Below are 26,832 nucleotides of genomic sequence, written 5' to 3'. Positions count from 1 at the left end.
TCTGTCGGTACCCTCATGAGGTTCCAAACCAGTATGCTTTTCTTTTTTTTTCAGGACAATATTAGCCCTTTCACACCAAACGCACATTTTTGTCATGCCGTCCTACGAAGCTGGGAGCAAAACAAGATGGGTTTTGGATCACATGTCAGGAGCCTTTGTATTTACCAAACCTGCACAATTGCTGGCGCTAATGCGCAGATTTAAATTAATAAGTTAATGAAAATTGTAATTGCAATATTTCACCCAGAAATGAAAATGATCTCATCATTTACTCACCCTCATGCCATCCCAGATGTGTGTGACTTTCTTTCTTCTGCAGAACACAAATGAAGATTTTTAGAAGAATATTTCAGCTCTGTAGGTCCATACAATGCAAGTGAATGGTGACCAGAACTTTGAAGCTCGAAAAAGGAGATCAAATTAGCATAAAAGTAATCCATGAGACTCCAGTGGTTTAATCCATGTCTTCTGAAGCGATCCAGTTGGTTTTGGTTTCCTATAGCACCATCTAGCGCTCTGCGCGAATGCGTCAAACACCAGGAAGTGTAATCGAGCTTGAAATCATGATCGCCAAGGAGACAGCTGTCAAGATGTACAGTTAAAAATGAGTTACATTTTGATCTGTTCTCACTCAAAACCAACTGGATCACTTCAGAAGACATTGATTAAACCACTGTATTCTCATGGATTACTTTTATGCTGACTTTATCTCCTTTTTCGAGCTTCAAAGGTCTGATCACCATTCACTTGCATTGTATGGACCTACAGAGCTGAAATATTCTTCTAAAAATCTTCCTTTGTGTTCTGCAGAAGAAAGAAAGTCATAAACATCTGGGATGGCATGAGGGTGAGTAAATGATGGGAGAATTTTAATTTTGGGTGAGCTATCCCTTTAAATAATAATGTTGAGCAGAATGTCCAGGCTGCATTTTTCTATACTACAAAAGTGGTCAATTTAAAAGTGTCCTCCATACTTTTTTGATGTATGGAAATGAGCAACCTGGACGTAACACCATATTTTTTTCTATTCTACAGAAAAAAGTAATCATATGGCTTTTGAACGACATGAGGGTGAGCAGATGATGACAGTTTCATTTTGGGTGTAGTGTTCCTTTAGTACAGGCTTTTATGGAAGACTAGAAGTATTCACAAAATAAAGGGATCAATTATCAATGTATTATTTCAAATTAAAAAATTTAATTACAAATTTTACCTTTATAGTTTAAATAAAACAAATAATTCACTAAGTTATTGATACTCTAAACTAATTATTAATTCACACTAAATTTCCTGAAAACTCATAGTCACGCTGCAGGGATGTTGTGTTTTGTCACATGGTCAATGTGGGTGGTTTGATTCGAGCCAATCACAGTGCACATATGGGAAAACGATACAATTTTCAAGCGCTGATTGGCCAATACCCCTGCGATCACACATTAGTCCCTCCTCTTTTCGGAAGCTGATTGTCATGTGATTTGTTTGTTGGCGATTCACTGTTCAAAGCCGCATCATTTCATTACAGCAACAAACGGACTCTTGTCCCGCGTAATTGCCCCTTTTCCCCCACTGTCCTCCAGCTTTCTCCTTTCTCCGACATGGACGAAACGAGCCCGCTGGTGTCTCCTCTCCGCGATTCGAACGATTTCAGCTACGGACCAGCCGAGCTGACCAGTCCCCGGGGCGGATTCGGAGGCACGCCGGGCTCTGTGGTGCGTCTGCCGGCGGGGAGTCCCGGACGCACCCGCGAGCGACAGCCGCTGCTGGACCGAGATAGAGGCGCGTCTCCCCGGGACCCGCACAGGAACGAGTTCCCGGAGGACCCGGAGTTTAAGGACATCATCCGGAAGGCGGAGCGGGCCATCGAGGAGGGCATCTACCCGGAGCGCATCTATCAGGGCTCCAGCGGCAGCTACTTCGTGAAAGATTCAACTGGGGTGAGACATTTTATCTTGTTTTGAGCTCTGTCCTCGTTACATAAGCCCACCTAATCAATAAAATGTGCACTCACAGCCTCAGATAAAGCAAAACATGTTGTTTATTGAATGATCACAGTAACAGCTGTGCCATAAGGTCAGGCCTAGTTCCTAAAAAGTCTGAACTTTTTTACTCTAATATGTTTAAGTTGGGTTTGACTCGGCAGTCTTGGCTGTTTTGAGTCTTGGGGACCCCCACCCAGAAGGACCCCTTAATATGAAAATGCTGGATTTGATCAGTAGCCCAACCACTGTATAGCAAATCGAGATTTACATGTGTTTAATGGTGGTTTGCATACTATATATAATCAACTATAAGAGGCTGTTTCGTTAAACCATAAATGAAAAGAATGTACAATGCAGATTAACCACATTTTGAAATATAGAAAGCATTTGTGAAAATATTGTATATATGTTTTATATAGTAGTCCATGCACCCTCTCTAGTACCTTCATAGACCTGTAGTGTTTGGGTGTCTGTACACATTGCTGCGTCACTGCACATACATCACTGAAAGTGGAACTGCAGCAGGTATTATAGGCTTTCAAAACCTAATTAGCTGCCTACCTAGACAGCATTTTTGAGTCGTCATTGACGCATTTGGCATGATCATTTGGCAAGCTTTTGAAATGCAGACATAGTCTTTCATCAGGAGACAAAAGACTTTCTGGCACTCTTTCTTTGTAGCTCTCATCACTGAAAACACAGAACCATCTATTATCATTGAGTGACAGTTCTCATATCAGTACCTACTCAATTATGCAACAGTTACCCACTTCTTTAAATAAAACCTTAAAATAAAGGTAACATGTTTGACATGGCTTAAGACCTGTGTTAAGTGGCCTAATTCTGTGGTTTGAGTTCTAGTAGTGTGCACAGCTGTGATTAACATTGCATTAGACTGAAGCCAGTGTGTTTGGCGAGTACGTTTATTCTTTCTTCATGGCCATGGAATTTCACAACACCGTAACTCTCGGCTTTGGAACCGGTCAGTTTTGCCCGAATCAAAACACCAGTTTTTCTGTCTTGATAGTTCAGTGAGGTTAAAACAAGGTTAAACGGCATTACTGATCGTGTACGAGTGATGTATTTACCACAGATTGATTGACGTTCCTGTTCTTCTGTTAAGCAGATCCGAGGGACTGTTTGAGATTTCTCAGTTCGTAATGTTTGATTCGGTATTGGGCAATTCCAGCGTTAAGGATGTGACATTTGCTTGAACTTTAACTTCATAAATAAAGCACTCATTACCAGTATATCAAAGCATTTTTATGTATATTCATAGACCCCTGCAGACAGAGTACAGACATCAGAAAAGTTTCAGTCTAGACAAGTTTTTTTGGTCGGGAAATTTACAAATGTGACAGTTTTTGGGAGACCACGCACTTTGTAAAATCTTTGTGAATTGAAATGCACAAACCAGCCACAGAATGTAGAAGAGTTGGCACTCCTAAGATGATGTAATATTTAATTTTTATTGATTGTCATTTTCACATAAATTGTGGAAAACTGGCATATCTGGCGTGACATCTCTTCGTTATGGACATGACGGTTGTGAAAGCAGCACTTGCATCATGAGGGGAAACCATCCAAAGCGCTTTGAAATCTGCAGACTTTGACCTCTGAGACATATTATATTATGTTATAATACCCATCAAAGCTGCATGATGAATTGAAATAAGATTGAAATCGCATTTTTCCATTTTCAGTGGAATTGGCCGAATTCTTAAAGGAATATTCCAGGTTCAACACAAAATAAGCTCAATCAACAGCATTTGTGGCTAATTTAGGCTCGTCCTTTTCTTTAAATAAGAAAGATAAGTTACTCTGAGGCACTTGCAATGGAAGTAAATGGGTCCAGCCAGTAAATGTTAAAAAGTATAGCCATGGGGGCCTGGGTAGCTCAGCGAGTATTGACCACACCTGGAGTCGTGAGTTCGAATCCAGGGTGTGCTGAGTGACTCCAGCCAGGTCTCCTAAGCAACCAAATTGGCCCGGTTGCTAGGGAGGGTAGAGTCACATGGGGTAACCTCCTCATGGTCACTATAATGTGGTTCTTGCTCTCGGTGGGGCGCGTGGTGAGTTGTGCATGGACGCCGCGGAGAATAGCATGAAGCCTCCATATGCGCTACGTCACCGCGGTAACGCGCTCAACAATCCACATGATAAGATGCACAGATTGACGGTCTCAGACACGGAGGCAACTGAGATTCGTCCTCCGCCACCCGGATTGAGGCGAGTTACTACGCCACCACGAGGACTTAGAGCACATTGGGAATTGGGCATTCCAAATTGGGGAGAAAAGTCATAAGACATTAGCAAAATGTGTGTAAAGATGATTATAGTGTGATAAAATCAATTACTAACTTTTTCTGTGCATAAGTTATACAGTAGTTACCAATTTTAAAAATTCGTTGCCATGACAGTGTAGTACCGTAAACCCTACACAACTGTAAAAATGACATTTTAAGCAACTAAACAGCTCAAATTATACCTGAGTTTTTAACAAATTTATGAATGTAAGTGTTTTTATAAAATTGGCCCAATTCACTTTCATTGTAACTTCAATTTCTGCTTCTTTATTTTTTTAAAGAAAAGGAAGGACGAGTCGAAATTATTTTTGTGGTCATCAACATTATGCCACAAATGCTGTCGACTGAGCTTGTGTTGAACCCGGAATATTCCTTTAAAGGGATAGTTCACCCAAAAATGGAAATTCTGTCATCATCTACTCACCCGCATGCTGTTCCAAACTGGATGACTTCCTTCTGTGGAACACAAAAGAGATATTAAGCAGAATAACAGCTTTAATCACCATTCACTTTCATTTTTATGGACAAAGAGATGCAATTGAAGTGAACTGAATCTGACTGAGATTATCATACTGTCTAACATCTCTTTTAGAGATCATCTCGTACAGGTTTGGAACAACATGAGGGTGAGTAGATGATGACAGAACTTTCATTTTGGGAGAACTATTCTCTTTAAATATAATTCTAGCTTTGCTAAATGTTGTTTGTTTGTTTTTTGTTTGGTCGTAATAAAGCTGACTTTAAATCTCCCTCCTGTGGTCATCCTAATTTGGATGGTGCTTTGACAGTCAAAGTCTTTACAGGTTTATGTTAATAACAGTATCACATAGTTACTAGTTCTTCAGTAGTGCTTTGACTTGTGTTAATCCTAAACATCACACTTCTCTATTCATGCCCTCACCCTGACCTGTGAGTGTGTATGTGATCAGTTCAGACAGAAGTGGTTTAATGTACATGCACAATGTTAATCAGTTCCTACCCCATCTTACTCTCAGTTTATTTATCATTTATCTGAGCCTGCATATAGAATATGTACTGCCTCACAGATGTGAACACACTGGAAAGTTCATATGTTGAACAGTGAGGCATCTTACATGAGTCACACAGCACACGAGCACATGTGTAATCAGGTGGTGTGGTCACGGAGAAAAGATGAAGCCATCAATGACTTTTGTCATTGAGAAGCTTTGATATCATCCACATTTAGTGTCTTCTTTGTAGTTGATGACAATTTTGTGGGAAATCAGATGCTATGAACATTATCAACACATCTCATTTCTTGCTCTGCTGTTAAAAAACACAGTTTAAACCAGCCTGAGCTGGTTTGCTGGTCTTAGCCATTCTCATAGCCTGGTTTTAGAGGGGCACTTTTCAGCTGGTCAGGCTGGGAGACCAGCTAATAAGCAGCTTGGACTAGCAAGCCAGACTGGTTTAAGTTTTTTTTTTCCCCCAGCAGGGAATGTTGCTACATTCTAGCAGCATCCTCGCTGACGATAAGTGAACGAGCAACACAGCTGATACCGATAGTGTTTGATGTTAGCATGTTGCTAAGCTAAAATGTGATATTATAATGAACACACAGTTGATACCAATAGAGGTTGATGTTAGCATGTTGCTAAGCTAACAGTTTTAGTCTTATAAGAATAAATGCAGTTGACTCCTATAGAGCCTGATGTTAGCATGTTGCTAAGCTAACAATTCGATATTATAATAAACACAGTTGATTCCAATAGAACCTGATGTTAGCATGTTGCTAAGCTAACAATTCTAGTCCAATAAGAATACATGCAGTTGATTCCTATAGAGGCTGATGTTAGCATGTTGCTAAGCTAACAATTCGATATTATAATAAACACAGTTGATTCCAATAGAGTTTGATGTTAGCATGCTGCTAAGCTAACAATTCTAGTCTAATAAGAATAAATGCAGTTGATTCCTATAGAGCCTAACTTCTTGAAAGCAGATATTTGGGCACATTTTCGGTTTTTACGAAGATAAGTAGGAAAAAAGAGCTTGATAAAAAAATATGCTGTGTGCAAGACATGTCGAGCCAAGATTAAAAACTTCGGCAACACAACAGATATGAGGAATCACATCTCCTGTATTCACCCAGAGCTAAAGTTAGCAGCAAACCTGCAAAACGCAGCTGGAAGTTTCAGAAGTGTTTTGTGTTTATACATACTGCTGAGTAACTTGAAAAATAGACAGGTTGTCATGTAATTTGACATGTTCTTTTGTTTGAAAACAGCTGTTAAATAAAAAAGCTGAAAGAGATAGTTTCAAGTGTGTGTATTATTAATAAAAGAATTGGAGAACAAGATGCATCGAGAATCCTTTTATAATCGAATCGTTACCCTCTGTTTCGGAATCGAATCATGAGGCAAGTGAAGATTCACACCTCTAATAAACACACAGTTAAGTCTAATAGAGCTTGATGTAACAATTCTAGTCTAATAAGCACAAATGCAGCTGATTCCAATAGAGCTTGATGTTAGCATGTTGCTATGCTAATAGATTAATTCTATTATAAACACACAGTTGATTCTAATAAAGTTTGATGTTAGCATGTTGCTAAGGTAACGATTCTAGTCTAATAAGCACATTCAGCTGATTCCAATAGAGCTTGATGTTAGCATGTTGCTATGCTAATAGATTAATTCTATTATAAACACACAGTTGATTCTAATAAAACTTGATGTTAGCATGTTGCTAATATAACAGTTATAGTCTAATAAGCACAAATTCAGCTGATTCTAATAGGGCTGCAACTAACAATTATTTTGATAATCAATTAATCTAACGATTATTAGAACGATTATTCGACTATTCAGTGATTATCGCAACGATTAATCATTAGCTCTTAACCGATTATTCAGCTTGTGCCCCGACTTAAAAGGTTGTATTAAACGTGCGTACTAACAATAAAGAGGACAAAATCATCTTTTAAAAAATACCTCTAAATGACATTCACTGAATTAAAGGGAAAAATACTTTTTATTAAGTTTAATTCAGTAAAGAAATTCACTGCAAAAATATCCTATTGTTATCAAGTGTTTTTGTCTTGTTTTCCATTTAAAATTGTCTACAAATCCTTAAAACAAGATACATTTACTTGAGAAGCAACATATAAGATATTTAGACTTGCTTTAAGAGAATGTATCTTAAATATAAGTGTATTTTTTTCACTTGGTTATACTTTAACATTAATAAACACACAGTGGATTCCAATAGAGCATGAAGTTAGCATGTTGCTATGCTAACAGTTTGATACTTTACTGAACACAAACACAACTGATTCCAATAGAGATTAATAATAGCATGTTGCTAAGCTTACAATTTTATTCTATAATAAACACAAACAATTGTTTCCAAGTGAGTGTGTTGTTAACAGGTGCTAAGCATGTATTACCCTTCTCCGCTCCAACAGAAGATCATCGGGGTCTTCAAACCAAAGAACGAGGAACCATACGGACAGCTGAACCCAAAGTGGGCCAAATGGCTGCAGAAGCTCTGCTGTCCGTGCTGTTTCGGCCGGGACTGTCTGGTTCTGAATCAAGGTTACCTGTCAGAGGCCGGCGCCAGTTTAGTGGACCAGAAACTAGAACTCAATATCGTACCACGCACCAAAGTATGAGATCAACACACACTCATGTATTTTCACATTTAAGGAATAGTTCACCCAAAATAAAAGTTCTTTATTTACTCATCATCATGTCATCCCAAACCCAACAGTTCATAGAGACCATGGCTGTCAATTTTAATTTTTGGGTGAACTATCCCTTTAACTGTGTTCTGACTAATGATACTCCACACACATCACAGTTTGTGTATTTCTGTGAATGTTAGCTCAGTGTGAAACTAAAACCAAGGTGAATGGTCAACCCCTTTCACATGAAAATAAACACTCAACCACACACACCTAAAAAAACACCTACCTCATATATACAGTCAACTGTCTCCTGTCATTATAGCTGACTATTGACGTAGAAGACATTTCATCTATAAAGAGATCGCAAACATTCATCTGTATTTCTCTCTTTCTCTTAGGTGGTGTATTTATCAAGTGAAACATTTAATTACAGTGCTATTGATCGTGTAAAGTCCAGAGGGAAGAGGTTAGCTCTAGAAAAAGTGCCCAAAGTGGGCCAACGTTTTCACCGGATTGGCTTGCCACCTAAGGTAAGTCTGGTTTAAGATTGTGTCAACTATCTGCCTGGAGGAAGTTAAATGGGTCATATCACGGTGAATCAAATGATCCTTGATCTTTTTAGATAAAAGAGGTCAATGTACAGTGAAACCGCACTGTAACTTCAAAAAACAAAAAAAACCAACTTCCTCGCCATTGCAGAAAAGCATGCAAAATGAATCCTCTTACAGTTTCTGACTTCCTTAAAGCATGACAACACTTACTCCGCTGCATATTGTGTTCTGTAGTGTCCCATTTCTTTTTTAGAAATGAGCAGCTAAAGTTTATTTTTAATACGATCCCTGATCATTACAGTCTGGTCTTAACCGTTTATTCATCACATTTCAGCGCAGATGGTTTCGCAGATGTTATTAAATACTGGAGCTGTTAAAAACTGTATTCGACCTGACAGCAAACCCACAGCCCGCGTGTGAAAGCAGCAAAGCATTGCATCTGGTTTGACATGTGAAGTGGGCGTTTGGTGTTAGTGTATAAACTCGTCTCTATTGGCTGTTGTAGATCGGCTCGTTCCAGGTCTTTGTAGAAGGATATAAAGATGCAGATTTCTGGCTGCGGCGGTTTGAAGCGGAGCCTTTACCCGAAAACACCAATCGCCAACTCCAGTTGCAGTTTGAGAGACTGGTGGTGCTGGATTACATCATCAGAAACACAGGTAACCACAGAAACGCTGTAAAGGTCAACATTTCAGCTCGGTTTACGATATTGTCGTGTAGTTGTAATATGGTGTAATAACTGCTTTAATAAGTGTTATTTTTGTGGCGATTTGTAGATCGAGGAAATGACAACTGGCTTTTAAAATATGACTATCCGATGGATACATCAAGCAACAGGGTGAGTGATTTATGCTTTTTGGGGGGTGGATTTTTCACCCAATTTGGAATGCCGAATTCCCAATGCGCTTTTAAGTCCTCGTGGTCGCGTAGTGATTCGCCTCAATCCGGGTGGCGGGGGACGAATCCCAGTTGCCTCCGCGTCTGAGACCATCAACCCTTGCATCTTATCACGTGGCTTGTTGAGCACGTTGCCACGGAGACATAGCGCATGTGGAGGCTTCACGCCATCCACCGCGGCATCGACGCTCAACTCACCACGCGCCCCACCGAAAACGAACCACATTATAGCGACCACGAGGAGGTTACCCCATGTGACTCTACCCTCCCTAGCAACCGGGCCAATTTGGTTGCTTAGGAGACCTGGCTGGAGTCACTCAGCATGCCCTGGGATTTGAACTAGCGAACTCCAGGGGTGGTAGCCAGCGTCTTTTACCACTGAGCTACCCAGGCCCCCCGTGATTTATGCTTATTATGTTGGCTTGACAAAACCAAAGTACTGTTATTCTACAAACTTTAAGGGTTTTTTCAAAATTCCTAAACGAGGATGAAAATTCTGACTGTAATTCCTCTTGGAGCTTTCAAGCTACATCCACCAAACTCGGCACAGACCTTCAGACTGTTCCGGAATAGTGTGCTGTGTCTAAGACTTTTGTCTTGGTGTAATGTCTAGTTTAAACTTTCAGAGAATTCTTTGTCATACCAACATCAACGTTTGTCTTGACAAACTTTACCTATCTAGTTTATTTTCTATATGATATATTTTTTTTAAATCTAATTGTTTGTTTTCTCTTCCAGGACTCTGATTGGGTGGTAGTGAAGGACCCCATCATTAAACTGGCAGCCATTGATAACGGACTAGCTTTCCCTCTCAAACACCCGGACTCATGGAGAGCCTGTAAGCCAATCAGCATCCACCTCATAAACACATGACCAACCACTGACCAATCATATTTTACAGTTTTACCACCGCGTTGAATGCATAAATTAACTTTTGTGTTTTTTAATGTATACTCTGTAATTTGTTGTTATTTGTCATCTTTTTGTTGGATGTATTTCTTGTAGACCCTTTTTATTGGGCGTGGCTTCCACAGGCTAAAGTTGCATTCTCTCAAGAGATTCGAGATTTAGTTATGCCCAAATTATCTGACCCGAACTTCATCAAAGACCTCGAAGAAGATCTGTATGAGCTATTTAAGGTGAGAGACCAGGAGCTTTATTTGAATTTCACTTCTAGATAACTCTGAGATAAAGGTTAAGGAAGTCAAATGGATATTACTCATTGACCAACATTTGAAACATGGGAAATGAATTCTTTGTGGGGGTTTTTTACATTCACAGAAAGACCTGGGTTTCGACAGAGGACAGTTTAAAAAACAGATCTCAGTAATGAGGGGGCAGGTGAGTCATTCACAATAGATTTTAATTGTGTTTAAAGATTCTGAAAGCACTGATATCTGTATGTCTGTTCTTTTGTTATGATGTTAAGAGATCTCTATCTTTAAATAATCTAATGCATAAATGCTGATGTTAGTGATACATGTTTGCCCTGTAAAATGCATATGTGAAAATGTAGTTTCAGATATCAATAATTATATTTTTAACTAGTTAAAATTCAATTGTTGATATCAGGAACAGTTTATATTTGTCCTGGTAGTAACAATGATGTTACTGATATCAAAAATTATCATTTTTACTTGTTATTTAATTGCTGATATCAGGAATGGATATTTATACTGGAAACAATGTAATTTTTTTAATATCAAAAATCATAATTTTTACTAGTAAGAAGTACATACATGATGTGTAAATTTTGACTTACAAATTGCAACTATTACGCAATTATAGATTACTGAAATTGGCTTGTGAATGACATCATCATTGTAAAATTTTACTAGTGAAAGTGCAGTTACAGAAATCAATAATTGTTACTAATTTAAATTCCATTTTTGATATCAGGAATGGATATTTGTACTAGTAACAACGTAATTACTAATATCAAAAATTATAATTTTTACTAGTTGTAATTCAATTGTTTATCAGGAATTTATATTAATAACAATGTAAATACTGATATCAAAAATTATTATTCTACTAGTAATAATTACATAGCCGATACAGTATGTGTAGTTGGAATTTTAACTACTTCAACTATTAATTATAAATATCTGTAATTGCGTTTTAAACAGTAGTGAATGACAGATTATTGTGAATTTATACTAGAGAAAATATACTTAAAGATATCAATAATTATGTTTTTAACTAGTAAAATTTAATTGATAGCAGGAATTTTTACTAGTGATAATACTGATATAAAACAAATTATGATTTTTATGAGTTGTAATTTAATTGTTAATATCAATAATAGATATTTATACTAGTAACAATGCAATTATTGATACAAAAATCATAATTTTTACTAGTAAGAAGTACATACATTATGTGTATGTTTGGAATTCCAACTAGTATGAAATAACAGATAACTGAAATTGCTTTGTGAACAGGAGTGAATGACGTCATTGTGAAATTTTACTAGTGAAAATGCAGTTATCAATACAGATATCAATAGGTGTTATTTTTACTCATTGAAATTCCATTTTTGATATCAGGAATGGATATTTATACTAGTAACTATGTAATTATTGATATCAAAAATTATAATTTTTACTAGTTGTAATTCAATTGTTTATCAGGAATGTTACATATATAACTATCCAATGTAATTTTTATATTAAAAATTATTATTTTACTAGTAAGAAATACATAGCTGATACAGTATGTGTAATAGGAATTTTAACTACTTCAACTATTAATTATAGATACCTGTAATTGCGTTTTAAACAGGAGTCTATGACATCATCACTGTGAAAGTTTACTAGTGAAAATGTAGCTACTGATATAAAAAATTAGCACTTTTACTAGTAGTAATTCCATTGATCCCAAGAATAATCATTTTAACTAGTAAAAATGTAATTGTCTATCTAAAATTAAATGTCAAAAGGGCTTGTGTTAATATCGTTATTATTGCTAATGAATTGAAGGTGTCCACTTGGAGCCTTCAAGATTTTGGACAAATAATTTAGACAAAGCATAAATCTTATGAGTCATAGAAGTCACCTTTCCCTCTTGAGAAAGATGAACTATTTGAGTCTTTCGGAAGATTTTGCCTTGCAGTGTCCTCAGCTCATTTGTTTTGTGTATTGTGTTCCTGTAGATCCTGAACCTCAGTCAGGTGCTGAGGGATGGTAAAACCCCATTGCAGCTGGTGCAGATGGCACCGGTTATTGTGGAGACGGCCCGGGCACCGCAGCGTGCCAACAGTGAATCTTACACGCAAAGCTTCCAAAGCAGAAAACCGTTCTTCACATGGTGGTGATGGGAGCTTTTATAAGCGTGTGCGTGTACGGTCTGATTTTAGATGCATTTCCTTGTTTTTTTTGTTTTTGTTTGTTTATCTGCGTCGCTACACTGATTTTGGGAACAAATGAGAATAGGAAGGGTGGATGAATGAATGACAAGAAGCAACAATGCAAGCTACGAATCCAATGAGAGAATGTTGGTGTAACGTAATCATCCTTGGATATAGTGAAGGAAGCCTTCACATTGCCTTGTAAAAAAACACTGTATGGACAAACACAAGACTTGCATGTCAATAAGACAATGGAGAGACTTTCTTCTGTAGTAACTCCTCAATGCTTGAATGCTTTAGCGCCCTCACCAGCACTGGAAGAGGAACTACAACGCAATGATAACTTCTCGCATCACACGGATGTACCGTGTAATACAAAACCATTTCCCTTTCAGGGATTTCTTGCCTCGCTTTTTGTTTATTTGTTCTCTAATCAAAAACGGATTTGTCTGAAAATCACACATTGTCTCCTGTTGTTTTATTAGCATTATATTTTTCTAATTTTTTCTGTTTATGCGCACGTGTCTGATGTTCCTAACCCCGAGTGTAATGTGTGGAAACACTGGAACGTTCCAATCTCACAGTGACATTCTTTTTGTTTGATTTTGAAAATCAGAAGATATTGTAATTTTTTAAACACTATTTACAGGTGTCAACGCAACTGACCTTAAAACATGTGAAAATGGACTGTATAATTTGTATGTAATGTATTTAATGAAAGATGCTTAAACTATAACAGTGGCGTACTTAATAAAAGAACAGACTTGAGTTTTACTTCAAAGACGTTTTAATCGGAAGTTCCAGCTTAATAACAATGTGAAAAATAACTCTTATTCTTGCACATATAGTGTTCTCACTTTTGAACCTTTATGCAAAATGGCAACAGTTGATTTCTGAGGCTTCATAAAGACTACATTTAGCTACATTTTTTTTTTTGTCAATCCGTATTGCTTCTAAATGTCTGTCTAAGTGACAGAAGAAGACAAATAATCTGTAATAATGATTAGTGTCCAGCATATCTCTATATAACGTCACCAACTGGTGATATAATGCATAATTTACATATTACCACAGACTATCTGTATCTAAATCAACACTAATGCTTAAGAGAACTGCACTGTTGCAGTAAATGCAAACACATTCTTTTATATTTTCATATATACCTGTATATTGACTATTAAACACCACTGGAAGGCAGAACCCACCCTTAAAGGAGGACTACTGTGAAACTAGTGTTCAAAAAATACAAGCGCATAACATTAAATGACAGAAAATGATCAAACAAAACAAAAAGCAGGATCTCTGGAAGCATCGATGAGATTTGAGTCACTGCTTTGTGTTTAGCATTTGAGAAATAGTTGACAAAAATGCCAATTTTGTTATCATTTACTTGCCACTCTTGTCGCTTCAAACCAGTATGACTTTCTTTTTTCCATGGAATACAAAAGGAGGTTTAGCAGAATGTTCATGCTGCTCTTTTTCATAAAATGAAAGTGAATGGTGACTGACAGTCAAGCTCCAAAATGGACCATAAAAGTGCTTTTGCACCAAATTTCATGACTTATGGTGCTTTTGGTCAGTTTTGGAGCTTGACCGCATTTGTCCCCATTTACTTTCATTGTATGTAATAGAGCAACTTGAATATTCTGCCTAACATCCAACATTTTGTGTTCGACAGAAGAAAGTTACACGTGTTTGATATGATATTAGTGTGCATTAATGATCACTGAAGTGTCTTTTGTTTTGGGTGAACTGTCCCTTTAATAGTGTTCCACTGATGTTGTGCGTTCTGGTAGTGTGCTTGAGGTCAGAGGTCGTGAGAATGGCACAAATCTGTAGAGTTTGAGGATTTCACAACAACTTTGTGCCTCAGCTCTCAGGTATAATAGTTCCTCACGCCCTGTGGGATTATTGTTAATGTTTGATCCCAGCCACGCAGGGCTGTAAATGTTGTTCATTGCTCATTTAAAGGGATAGTTCACCCAAATATTAAAATTCTCGCATCATTTATTCACCTATGTTGTTCCTGTATAACTTGCTTTCTTCCATGGAACACTGTTTACTTTCATTGGATATTTATTTTATTTATTTTTTAAAGTAAAGTGTGACTGAAACTGTCATTCTGCTTAACATCTCCTTTTGTGTTCCGCCTAAGAAATGAAGTCATACAGGTTTGAACAACATCAGAATGAGTAATGATTACAGAATCTTTATTTTTGAGTGAAATATCCCTTTAAGACTAGCATTTAATTGAGTTTTCAAGTAAATCTATGATGACAGCGTCCCAGGCTGTAATCTAATTCCATGCTTTTAGTCAGCGTTAATCCCGCACTGCTCCATTTCCTGCTGGCAGCATCAGTGTCGGATCCGATGCAGGTAGCGTTCTGGGTCTTTTTCCTGAACGGAGTTCCAGCTCCCTCTGGGACTACCAGATGACCCCTGAGTCTCTTCCTCTGGGGACAGGAAGTCAGCCTGGTCACATGATCCAGCCTCAAACGTGCCCGGCCCTCCACAGGCTCCCAAAGCAGACGCATCATCATCGTCTTCATCATCTCCGGTTATGACATCAGATGACTGGCCTAATGACCCCTCGTTGATTCTTATGAAAGATTAAAAACAAATGCATGCAATTATAATCTGGATCGGTATTCTCATTTATAATTCTGTGCTTAAGTATGATGTACAAAAGTGTTTTGACTCTGTGTGTGAACTGTTTGTGTACAGGATCTTTAACTCAGTGAGTTTGTGGCTAATCTTTCTCATGACCTACATTTGTTCAGATTAGCATGTTCCCATGAATACAAACACAAGTGTCAATGAAGGTGGTGTATAGCCAAGAATTCAGCAGTATTTAGACTTAGTCAGTCAATGGTGAATATCATGAAAGCATGCCCAAGTCACATTTGTGACTTTCAAAATATATATATATATATATATATACACACACACACCGATCAGCCACAACATTAAAACCACCTGCCTAATATCGTGTAGGTCCCCCTCGTGCCGCCAAAACAGCTCTGACCCGTCGAGGCATGGACTCCACAAGACCTCTCAAAGTGTCCTGTGGTATCTGGCACCAAGACGTTAGCAGCAGATCCTTCAAGTCCTGTAAGTTGCGAGGTGGGGCCTCCATGGATTGGACTTGTTGGTCCAGCACATCCCATAGATGCTCAATCGGATTGAGATCTGGGGAAATTGGAGGCCAGGGCAACACCTTGAACTCTTCATCATGTTCCTCAAACCATTTCCCAACAATGTGTGCAGTGTGGCAGGGCGCATTATCCTGCTGAAAGAGGCCACTGCCATCAGGGTATACCGTTGCCATGAAGGGGTGTACCTGGTTTGCAACGATGTTTAGGTAGGTTGTACATGTCAAAGTAACATCCACATGAATGCCAGGACCCAAGGTATCCCAGCAGAACATCCCACTGCCTCCGCCGGCCTTTCTTCTTCCCATGGTGCATCCTGCTGCCATCTCTTCCCCAGGTTAATGATACACACGCATCCGGCCGTCCACATGATCTAAAAGAAAACATGATTCATCAGACCAGGCCACCTTCTTCCATTGCTCCATGGTCCAGTTCTGACGCTCACGTGCCCATTGTAGGCGCTTCCGGTGGTGGACGGGTCAGCATGGGCACTCTGACCAGTCTGCGGCTACGCAGCCCCATATGCAGCAAGCTGCGATGCACTGTGTGTTCTGACACCTTTCTATCATGACCAGCATTACGTTTTTCAGCAATTTGTGCTACAGTAGCTCTTCTGTGGGATCGAACCAGACAGGCTAGCCTTCACTCCCCAACCGCATCAGTGAGCCTTGGGTGCTCATGACCCTGTCGCTGGTTCACCGGTCTCCTTCCTTGGACCATTTTTGGTAGGTACTAACCACTGCATACTGGGAACACCCCACAAGACCTGCCATTTTGGAGATGCTCTGACCCAGTCGTCTAGCCATCACAATTTGACCTGTGTCAAAGTCGCTCAGATCCTTACGCTTGCCCATTTTTACTGCTTCCAATACATGAAATTCAAGAACTGACTGTTCACTTGCTGCCTAATATATCCCACCGCTTGACAGGTGCCATTGTAATGAGATAATAAATTTATACACTTCACCTGTCAGTGGTTTTAATGTTGTGGCTGATCAGTGTGTGTGTGTGTGTGTGTGTGTGTGTGTATATATATATATATATATATATATATATATATATAAAACCAATTTTATGACCATTTTAATTTTTTTGAGACATTTTTATTATATTACTTTCATTTCGCCCAAAATTCTCCTACCATAATGCATTCACTTAAATGCAAACGCATCATATTTAAATAATACTATTATTAATATTATTTAGCAAGGTCTTTTTTAGTTTAGGATGAAAAGTGAACTAGACATGTTCTTGACATGTTTTATGATATTCACCCATAAATATGCTTGTTTGAAAACAGTCAAAACATTTGAGTATACATTGTTAAATTCCAGTAAATAGCTAATAAATGTAATTGATAATCTTTCTTTTTATCAGCCTCTCACTTGAGATAACCAACTGATTTCACTCTTTCTCTCTCACCTGAGATGACCAAATGCTCGGACCCATCTCGTTCCTGCAGTGTCCTTATGAGACTCCACCCTGAGTCCACTTCTGTTCCGAGCTCGAACCCTTAGTCCCACCAACGCCTGTGCCAGCCCCGTCTCCACCTCCGCCATCCCTCCATCCTTGTCGTCTTCCTCCCCGTCCACCCCATCCTCATTGCCCCTTTCTTTCCGGTTCCCCCACACCATCCGAGCTTTCTGGTCTGCATCCGGTTCCCCAGCTGCATGGAAGAGCCGTCTGAGCTGCCTCAGGTTCACCCCCTGAAAGATGTTGGCTGTTCCAGACTTCCGTTTGCGACGCTCGGATACTGATGGGCGGGAAGATGTGGGTTGGGACGGGCCTGCGAGAACCGGGGCTGAGGCCACGTCCTCCATCTATGGAACAAGAGGAGAAAATAGGGTCATTATGTTGGCTTGACTGTTATTCTACAGACTTGGTTTAGGGTATTTCCAAAGTCTCTAAACAAAGTGCTTTCAAGCTACATCCAACAAACTTGGTTAAGACATTCAGACTGTTCTAACTTAATGTGCTCTGTCTTTTTAAACTGATTGGACTCATTGTTTTCCTGTAGAGGACAATCGAAAATGGGGAAAACACCCATAGACTTAAATTGATGGAAAGTTCATGAATTGAAACTCCAACTGCCAAAACTTCAAATGTAAAAAAACACATACATAGCTTTTAATCTGCTTGAAGTTGCTCTATCCATTCATCATCCATATAAACATCAAACTTTGCCAAGCCAATATCAAAGTTTGTCTTCACCAATCTAGTTATATGTGCAATGTAGGAGTTTTGAGAAGTTGACAAGTGATTTTTGTATAAATATTGGCAGCATGACTCTATTCTAAGAATCCGTTCTAAAGCAGTAGGCTAGTTCTTAACTGGTGACCAAAAAAAAAAAAATGTCACAAATTGCAAATAACCATTTAATTGTGCAAAGTTAGGATATCAAAATAAAGAGGATTTTAACTTTTAAAAGGTAGGAGAAAATGCTTCCAATATAATTTGTTGTTGACGTCAAGGGCTAAGCGTCCAATCAAGTTAGCTGTTTTGGCATGAATTCATCCGTAACATCATAGGAGCTAGCCAAATTAGATAGATGCCAACACAGACAAGTTGCGTAACTTGTCCTCACCCTCGAAAACGTCTCAGGTTACGTATGTAACCTCGGTTCCCAGAGACGAAGGCATTGCGTGCTAGCGCATATGGGGAGTTGTCCTTCCACACGACCTAGTTGAAACCTCTCTACAATAATGCCAGTATTCTAATATAGCTGTCCGCTATAAAAGCAAGTGCACAAACACCATTCCTCAGAATTTTCTGATTGAGGGACTAGGAGCGCATCACTCGCACCTCAGAAGAACTCTGAGTCTTGTAGTGTGGCCAGCGTTCGCAATGTCTCGATCCCTTCGTCTCAGGGAACCGAGGTTACATATGTAACTGAGACATTCCGTTACGACTCAGTACACTTGACATTGCGTGCTAACGCATATGGGGAACAGAATACCATCACGCCACACTACACGACATAACCTTCCAGAGAGGAAACATGACGCCGCAGTCCTGTGGGACGGAGACTGACATGAGTATGCCGCAAGTGATTGACCCTCATCTTGGGCCAGGAGGGGAGCACTCAGAATGCATATATGAACTATAGTCATATAGTATGAATTAACCCCTTTCACGAACCCAGTCGGGAAGGGAGTTTATTTATAATGAAAATACTTGTGACTTTATGGTAAATTACAACGGCCAGAATGCAGGCGGTTGTGTAAAATTATGGGGAGCCCGTACTTAAGGGGAGGGGCGCAAGTATATTTTTGGCAAATTAAACAGCAAGCGCTCTAGACAGAGAGGACTTGTGAAGAGAGATACGTTACGTCTAGGTTTTAAAACCTTGCGAATGTGTTTTGAGAGGACCATCCTGCAACAAAACATATGTCTTGTAAAGACACACCATTCATCCATGCCCATGAGAAGGCCATGCCTCTAGTTGAGTGTGCTTTAACACCAATTGGGCAGATCTTACCCTGTGACTCGTAAGCCAGGGCAATCGCATCAATGATCCAGTGAGAAAGTCTATGCTTGGAGATGGACATTGCTTTCGTGCGCCCTCCATAGCACACAAAGAGCAGATCAGACAGTCTGAACTGGTGGGTGCGCTCAGCGTATGCTTGTAGCGCCTGCACAGGGCATAACAAATGCAAGGAGTGTTCCTCATCCGAATTAAATGGAGGAGGGAAGAAGGCTTGAAGGTGAACCACCTGTGCTCTGAAGGGCGTGGTTAGAACCTTAGGCACATAGCCTTTTTTGGGTTTGACAGTGGCTTTGGGTTAGAACAACCCGTTTTACTGAGGCCAGAGCCAGCAGTAATGTGGTCATAATGGAGAGCATGCGCAAATCAAAGTCCAAAGGCTCGAAGGGGGGCCCTGTGAGCGCTTTTAGGAGCAAAGTTAGGTCCCAAGTTGGAATTGTAGCTGGCCGAGTTGGATTTAATCATCTAGCTCCTCTAAGGAACTTTATGATTAAATCATGCTTGCCTATAGTGGCGCCGGCTTCAGGTGCGTGATATGCAGATACAGTCATCACATAAACTTTGAGTGTTGACGCAGTGAGCCCTGCATCCAATCGCTCTTGAAGAAATATGAGAATGTCCGTTTAGAGCGCTCCATTCAGGGGCCACAAATGTAGGTTCCACAGCTTGGGCTGGGGATGCCAGATTGTGCCTTGCGCCTGAGAGAGGAGATCCCTCCTCAGCTGTATTTCCCATGGCAAGCTGTATCACATCTCTATAATTTCTGGAAACCATGGCTGACTGGGCCATTTCGGTGCAACTAATAGAATCATTTCCTTGTCCTTGCCGGAAGCCGGGCATCCATCGCACACCGCCCTCCAACCTGTGTTGGAAGCATCCGTAGTCACCACTTTCTGCCTGACAATCTGCCCCAGCGTGACACCTCTCAGGAGGCAGGAGCTGTCCAAGGTGCTAGAGCAGCTATTCAGCGGTGAGATATAGTGATGTGCATGCACCCATAGCACCAAGCATGTCGCAGCACACGGCGCTTGAGACAGCACTAAAGAGGTCTCACGCCATTAACCCCAATGCTTTTTGAAACAGCTTCAGTGGAAGTGTTCTCCCCAGTTTGAACTGAGACAGACACTGCAGAATGGCCTGATCGCATTTGCTTGTGAGGTGCGCGTGCCCGCTCACAAAGTCGAATCAGGCTCCCAAAAAGGAGATTTGTTGGCTGGGGGGAGAGCTTGCTCTTCGCCCAGTTGACACTGAGGCCCAAGCTTTTTAGATGCTCAAGCATTTAGTCTCTGTGCTGGCATTACAGAGCCTCTGACTGGGCCAGTAACAGCCAATCGTCGAGGTAGTTCAAAATGCAAACGCCGCTAAGTTTAAGAGGGCGAGAACCACATCGATGCACTTTGTGAACGTGCGAGGAGCCACAGACAGCCTGAAGGGCAGGACTTCGAATTGATACGCCATTCCCTTGAACGCGAATCTCAATAAGATCCTGTGATGTTGTACAATTCAGACATGAAAGTACGCATCTTTCAGATGTATCGACGCAAACCAACTGTGTGGGCGGACGTGCGATAAGATCCTTTTATGAGTATTCATTTTGAATGGCCACTTTATAAGTGTGTGATTCAAATGTCTCAGATCTAAGATTGGCCAAAGCCCGCCATCTTTCTTTGGGACAAGAAAATAGCGGCTGTAAAACCCTTTTTGGGTTTCACCAATTGGAACAACCTCTATCGCATTTTTTGTAAGGAGATAGTGTATTTCGGCTAGTAAAACTGGCGCATCTTCAGGGTGGCCGGCATGCAAATTGGATTGTATACCCATGTTCAATCGACATCTTTAAAAAGATGCAAACACATAAACGGCTCTTTTAGATATATAAAATATATATTTATATCTCACACAATACACAATATACAATTGCTTTGTAAGGATACACAACACCTGCTGAAGCGCTGTGGGGAATCAGGATGCTGAAGCGGCCTGTTCACCAGCGAAGCGTCAAGCCGCGAGGTGGAGTGATGTTCGCTGGAGCACTACAGGGGAGCGGAGAGTCTTCTCGTTGCTGTGAAAATTCCGCCCACTGACTTGTGTAGTTGACGGCGAAGTAGTAGTGGGATTTTAGATGAGAGACGAATCGCTCCCTTGAGGAAAGAAAATTCTGAGGAATGGTGTTTGTGCACCTGCTTTTATAGCGGACAGCTTTGCGCCTAAAAGGCCGGGGCTCAAACACCATAGCCAATATTAGAATATTGGCGTTATTATCGAGAGGTTTCAACTAGGTCGTGTGGAAGGACAACTCTCCATATGCGTTAGCATGCAATGTCAAGTGTACTGAGTTGTAAGGGAACCATGAACACATCTACTACTTTCTGTGCGGCAGATTGATGTGTTAGCGGAGAAGGAACTACAACAATGAGTCCAATTGTGTATGAGTCATTTTCATGTCTAAAAGAGCTTTGAGTTGGTACGTCAATGGAAAAAGAGTATTTAAAAAGCCCTGCAGGTTCAGACATTAGCCTACTGACATCCACATGCTGCCATAGTCTTTAACCTGGAAAGAACAACTAAAGACTATTAGTGACATTGAGTCACCATTGTTCGTTATTACAGCAATCTGCAGTCAGGGTCTCATCTGCAGATGTGTGAATACTGCAGGATTTATTTCTAACACCACACAAAAAATAGTGCTAGTACACAGTTCACTAAAATAGTTCTGAGAAATGCCTTACAGCAGCAGCAATAACAAAAAGACATCTCTGCCAACAACAAGATATTTCTATATCACTACTACCAAACATTTCACAAAAAATTGTGAATATTCACATTATTATTTTATTCTCAACTTTGTGTAAGGAAGATACTTTTGAATGGGCGCACGAGACATTTCTCACCTCGCTCGTACAAAAACCGTTAAACGGATTTTGAGAAGCGCACTACAGGAGTCTGACAGGAGGCACGTTTTCTGTGGTAACTTTTATTCCACGAAAAATAATATCAATAACGTTTTTAAAAGTTAAAAAAAATAACATACGAATAATGTCATAACAGGTTACCTTCAGGTAAGGCGGAATTTTAAAAAAAATTGCCTTAAAGCATTGTTAATATGCTGGTTATTCCAATTTCATGTACACAAATAGCATCATTTTTATTCAGAATGGCGAATTATGATGAAGAAATATGAAAAAACTAGCTGTAATATCATATTTGAAATGTATATCTCTATCTTTCAACTACTTACTACTAATACTGATATGTTATCAGCAGTGTTGGGTGTAATGCATTACTAAGTAATAATTTACTGTAATTCAATTATTTTTCAGTGAAAAAAGTAAAGTAAGGGATTACTCTTAATTTTTCAGTCATTTAATTACAGTTACTTATGATGTAATTGTGTTAAATACTGTATAGACTACAGAACAATTCTATATAAAACCATAGTGAATTTAAAATCGAAATTTAACATCTAATGTTAAAATATATGTTTTCTAATTTAACGCTGCCCCTTTAAATTCTTTGGCCAGTTCATGAATAATTAATTTGATTGTATATGATTTATTTGAAAGAATTAAAAGAACAGTTTCATGTCTATCCTTGTATTGTTCATCTGGTCGAGGTTGATACGGATTTTAGAAAGTAATAAGTAATGCAATTACTTTTTAGACAGAGTAATTAGTACAGTAATCTAATTACACTGTAGAAGATGTAATTAGTAGTTAGTAATTAATTACTTTTTTTAGAGTAACTTACCCAACACTGGTTATTAGTAAGCAGTTTACTTGGAACTTTAGGCCAATTTTGACAAATAACGTTTCTAAAATGTGAAAATACACATTTATTACGTTAAAAAGCCGCTACATCTGTCGTATGAAGTTCATATGTACAGAAATTTGACATATGGCCATATATGAACATATAAAGTATCATTCATATATTTGAGCCTACATTAAAATTCCACTAGTATTTGTCACACGTCAACGGACAAATTTGAAATATGTGTGTGAATTTTTATATCAATAAAACCATATATGAATATAATATGTTGCCATTTTCTATATTGACTGTGAAAATGGTCTTATGTCGTAGTGTTCGCTAGGTATTGTTTGGATGTACTGCTTGATTTCGCTCACATACGCAATTATATTTAGCTTTTCGTTACTGTTTTTTATTTATTTTTATTTTTTTATCCCCTGTTCTCCCAATTTGGAATGCCCAATTCCCACTCCGCGCATCTTATCACGTGACTCGTTGTGCATGACACCGGAGACTCACAGCATGTGGAGACTCGTGCTACTCTCCACGATCCATGCACAACTTACCACACGCCCCATTGAGAGTGAGAACCACTAATCACGACCACGAGGAGGTTACCCCATGTGACTTTACCCTCCCTAGCAACCGGGCCAAATTGGTTGCTAAGGAGACCTTACTGGAGTCACTCAGCACGCCCTGGATTCGAACTCGCAACTCCAGGGGTGATAGTCAGGATCAATACTCGCTGAGATACCCAGGCCCCCTATTACTTGTTTAAGTTGTTTTGGTGAATGTGAAAATTCGCTTCAAGGTTTGTTTAGTCTGCAGCAGAACGTGTCACGTGACGACACGTCATGCAGTTATGCAGGAGCGCACGAACCTCCGCAGTGACAGCTGCGCGAGGCGACACTGCAAAAACGCGACTGGACATTGTGGCGAATAAAAAACGTCTAAAAGCACTGCTCCATAAACAATGACGACATCCAGGGGCATGAAGCCAATCGTTGCTGTGCTACTCTCCAGGAAAAACAACAGAGGAGCCGGAAATTAAATTAAAATAAAGCACAAATACAGAAATCCACTCACCTTTTCGTGTGAACTAGTGTCTTGGTATCATGTGCATGTTGAATATTTTAAGTTGCTTCAGAAAAAGCAGTACACAGGCGTAGTGTCTGATTTTCTCTGTCTGTGTCTAGCGGGCGGAACGGGTAGAAAAGTTTAACGATTAGACTCGTCACCTACTGTACCCGCTCTGACCAATGAAAGGACTGGAATCAACGACTTAACCCGCCTCCAAACCCCTGGTAGCCAATCATGTTTCTCCTCCATGTGTGACGTCTATGTGTGTGCCCGAGAAATGTGTAATCCGTCATTGACGTCATTGCGGGCACACACGTGCCAATATGTGAAACTGTCAAGTGAAAGAGAAAGACAGCTCGTCCAGTTACTTTCATTCTGGTGTTCACAAATACATTTTTAACAAATAAATGTAAAACTCTAACTTTGCAAATTCAAAGCCTGATGTTTTAAAAGTCCTAAACATATCAATCTCTATTCTCATTCAAAGCACGACATGATGAATATTTTCATTTTATCATAATAAGCATCACATTGCAATACTGCTGGATGCATGACCATCGGAACAACAGACACTTTGTAAATGGGTGGCTGATGTCCAGTGTTGGGTAAGTTACTCTAAAAAAGTAATTAATTACAAACTACTAATTGCATCTTCTACAATGTAATTAGATTACTGTACTAATTACTCTGTCTGAAAAGTAATTGCAATACTTATAACTAATTACTTTCTAAAACCCGTATCAACCTCGACCAGATGACAAAATCAAGGATAGACATGAAACAGTTCTTTTAATTTTTTCAAATAAATCATATACAATCAAATAAATTATTCATGAGCTGGCCAAAGAATTTAAAGGGGCAGCGTTAAATTAGAAAACATACAGTTTAACATTAGACATTAAATTTAGATTTTATATTCACTGTTGTTTTATATAGAATTGTTCTGTAGTCTATATACAGTATTTAACACAATTACATCAGAAGTAAATAATTAAATGACTGAAAAATTAAGAGTAATCCCTTTACTTTTTTCAACTAAAAAGTAGTTTAATTACAGTAATTAATTACTTAGTAATGCATTACACCCAACACTGCTGATGTCCAGCTCTCTTTGACTAAGTTTGTGTGGACAAACACAAAACAGACTCTGTAACAGAATTTATCATAATTTTGTGTACACTAGCTGACATTTAAATGATTTTTGATACTGATAAAAAACAATCATTTGTACTTCCTCAGCTTTCTTAAGCAATACATATTTAAAAATGTAGATGCATTGCTGCCTTAATAGACACAATTTGACGCAGATAGAGATGAAACACATAATTATTAGTGTGTGTTTTTTCACTGTTAAAGCGGGGGTGTCAAACTCATTTTAGGTCGAGGGCCATATTGGACTAAAGGCCTGTTCACACCAAATCCGTGACGATTTTGCGAGACGAACATCTGACGGAAGGTCTATTCACACAGAGTCCGTAAAAACATTAAATAAAACAATATTTCACCTCTGTACAGTAGGCGGCACTGTTGTGGTGCTACTGTCATACAGTCTCCCGTCCGTACCCTTCAGCTGTTAGAGATTAATATATTAAGGTGCTGTAAGCGATGTGTCATGAGATATCTCACCTGTCTCTGTGACAGAAATATGTCCGCGGGACGCGGTCTCTGACGCTTTCGACCTGTCAATCATTTTGTGCGTTCTCATAGTATTGTAGTTGCAGCTAATTATTGAGGCATAATGCCATTTTTATGCCATGTTGTTCATAAAGGTTGCCAGTTGAGGGCGCTATTATACTACTGTTGTTTTTAACAACCGTTTCTCCTCAATATTGGTCTCGATAAACTTTGTTAAATTTAGAGTGCAGGGTTTTGGAAAGAGGGGGCATGTCTAATCCAACGGCTCAGTCTCATGGAAGTAGAACGGATGGAAACGTTTACAGCACCTTTAAAGCATTTATTTACCTCATTCGGCATAACGGTTTCATTATGTATTTTCCATGGTGTTGATGCATTTTGAGGAGTATATAATCTGTGTTTTTTAATGTGAGTGAGATGAGTAAAGAGCACTGTTGCATCAATATATGTCTTCTTTATATTTGCAAATGTATTTAACTACGAGTATCTTCCAAACAGACTCCAGAACCCAACTTCTCTATTTATAATGCCTTGATAATATAACACAAGGTACAGTGATATAAATACACGTGGAGTTATGTACATTTATGCCTTCATGTGCTATTGGAATGGACTACTTGCACTGAGCCTCATGACGTACTTCCGCTTTGAAATAGTGCGGCCCGCTAGTTTCTGGTTAAATGCGTTTACATGAGCCGTGGTTGCCTAGTTCCCGAAACGCCATTTAAAATGAAAATTCAGAGGAAGGACAGTTTCAGAGCTTTAATTCAGCTCGAGCCGATCTGAGAAAGCAATGAGAGGCATAGATTCCAGGGGGGATGGGTGGGAGGTAACCCCCCCAATATTTCCAATATTTATACCATGCTCAGTTGAAATATGTAAATTCTTCACATTGTAACCCCCCCAATGTTCAAGCCAAATTTACACCCTTGACTCCAATCCAAGTGCATTTCACAGTTTCTCCTTACACGGGTCTGTAGCAGACATTTAATCACAGATC

At 39.3% G+C, this 26,832-nt stretch overlaps 2 protein-coding genes across 2 annotated transcripts; one reads left to right on the top strand and one right to left on the bottom strand.

The window, feature by feature from the left end:
* The first annotated feature begins 1,468 nt into the window (after window positions 1–1,468).
* Window positions 1,469–13,505, top strand: LOC127444140 (phosphatidylinositol 4-kinase type 2-alpha-like). The gene is made up of 9 exons (XM_051703356.1): window positions 1,469–1,934; window positions 7,713–7,913; window positions 8,333–8,464; window positions 8,991–9,144; window positions 9,262–9,323; window positions 10,121–10,220; window positions 10,388–10,521; window positions 10,664–10,723; window positions 12,537–13,505. Exons 1-9 carry the CDS (start codon window positions 1,596–1,598, stop codon window positions 12,696–12,698), a joined length of 1,344 nt encoding a protein of 447 aa, XP_051559316.1. The 5' UTR covers window positions 1,469–1,595; the 3' UTR covers window positions 12,699–13,505.
* LOC127444141 (uncharacterized) lies at window positions 13,501–24,348 on the bottom strand. The gene is made up of 3 exons (XM_051703357.1): window positions 24,204–24,348; window positions 17,306–17,703; window positions 13,501–15,330 (listed from the first exon to the last, which is right to left on the bottom strand). The coding sequence occupies exons 2-3, from the start codon at window positions 17,701–17,703 to the stop codon at window positions 15,087–15,089; spliced, it is 642 nt and encodes a 213-aa protein (XP_051559317.1). The 5' UTR covers window positions 24,204–24,348; the 3' UTR covers window positions 13,501–15,086.
* Window positions 24,349–26,832: the final 2,484 nt, after the last annotated feature.

This window comes from Myxocyprinus asiaticus, chromosome 7 (genome assembly GCF_019703515.2).
Source record: "Myxocyprinus asiaticus isolate MX2 ecotype Aquarium Trade chromosome 7, UBuf_Myxa_2, whole genome shotgun sequence".
Taxonomy (NCBI): domain Eukaryota; kingdom Metazoa; phylum Chordata; class Actinopteri; order Cypriniformes; family Catostomidae; genus Myxocyprinus; species Myxocyprinus asiaticus.
Note: the sequence above shows the minus strand (reverse complement) of the source record. Positions and strands in the feature narration are given on the sequence as shown.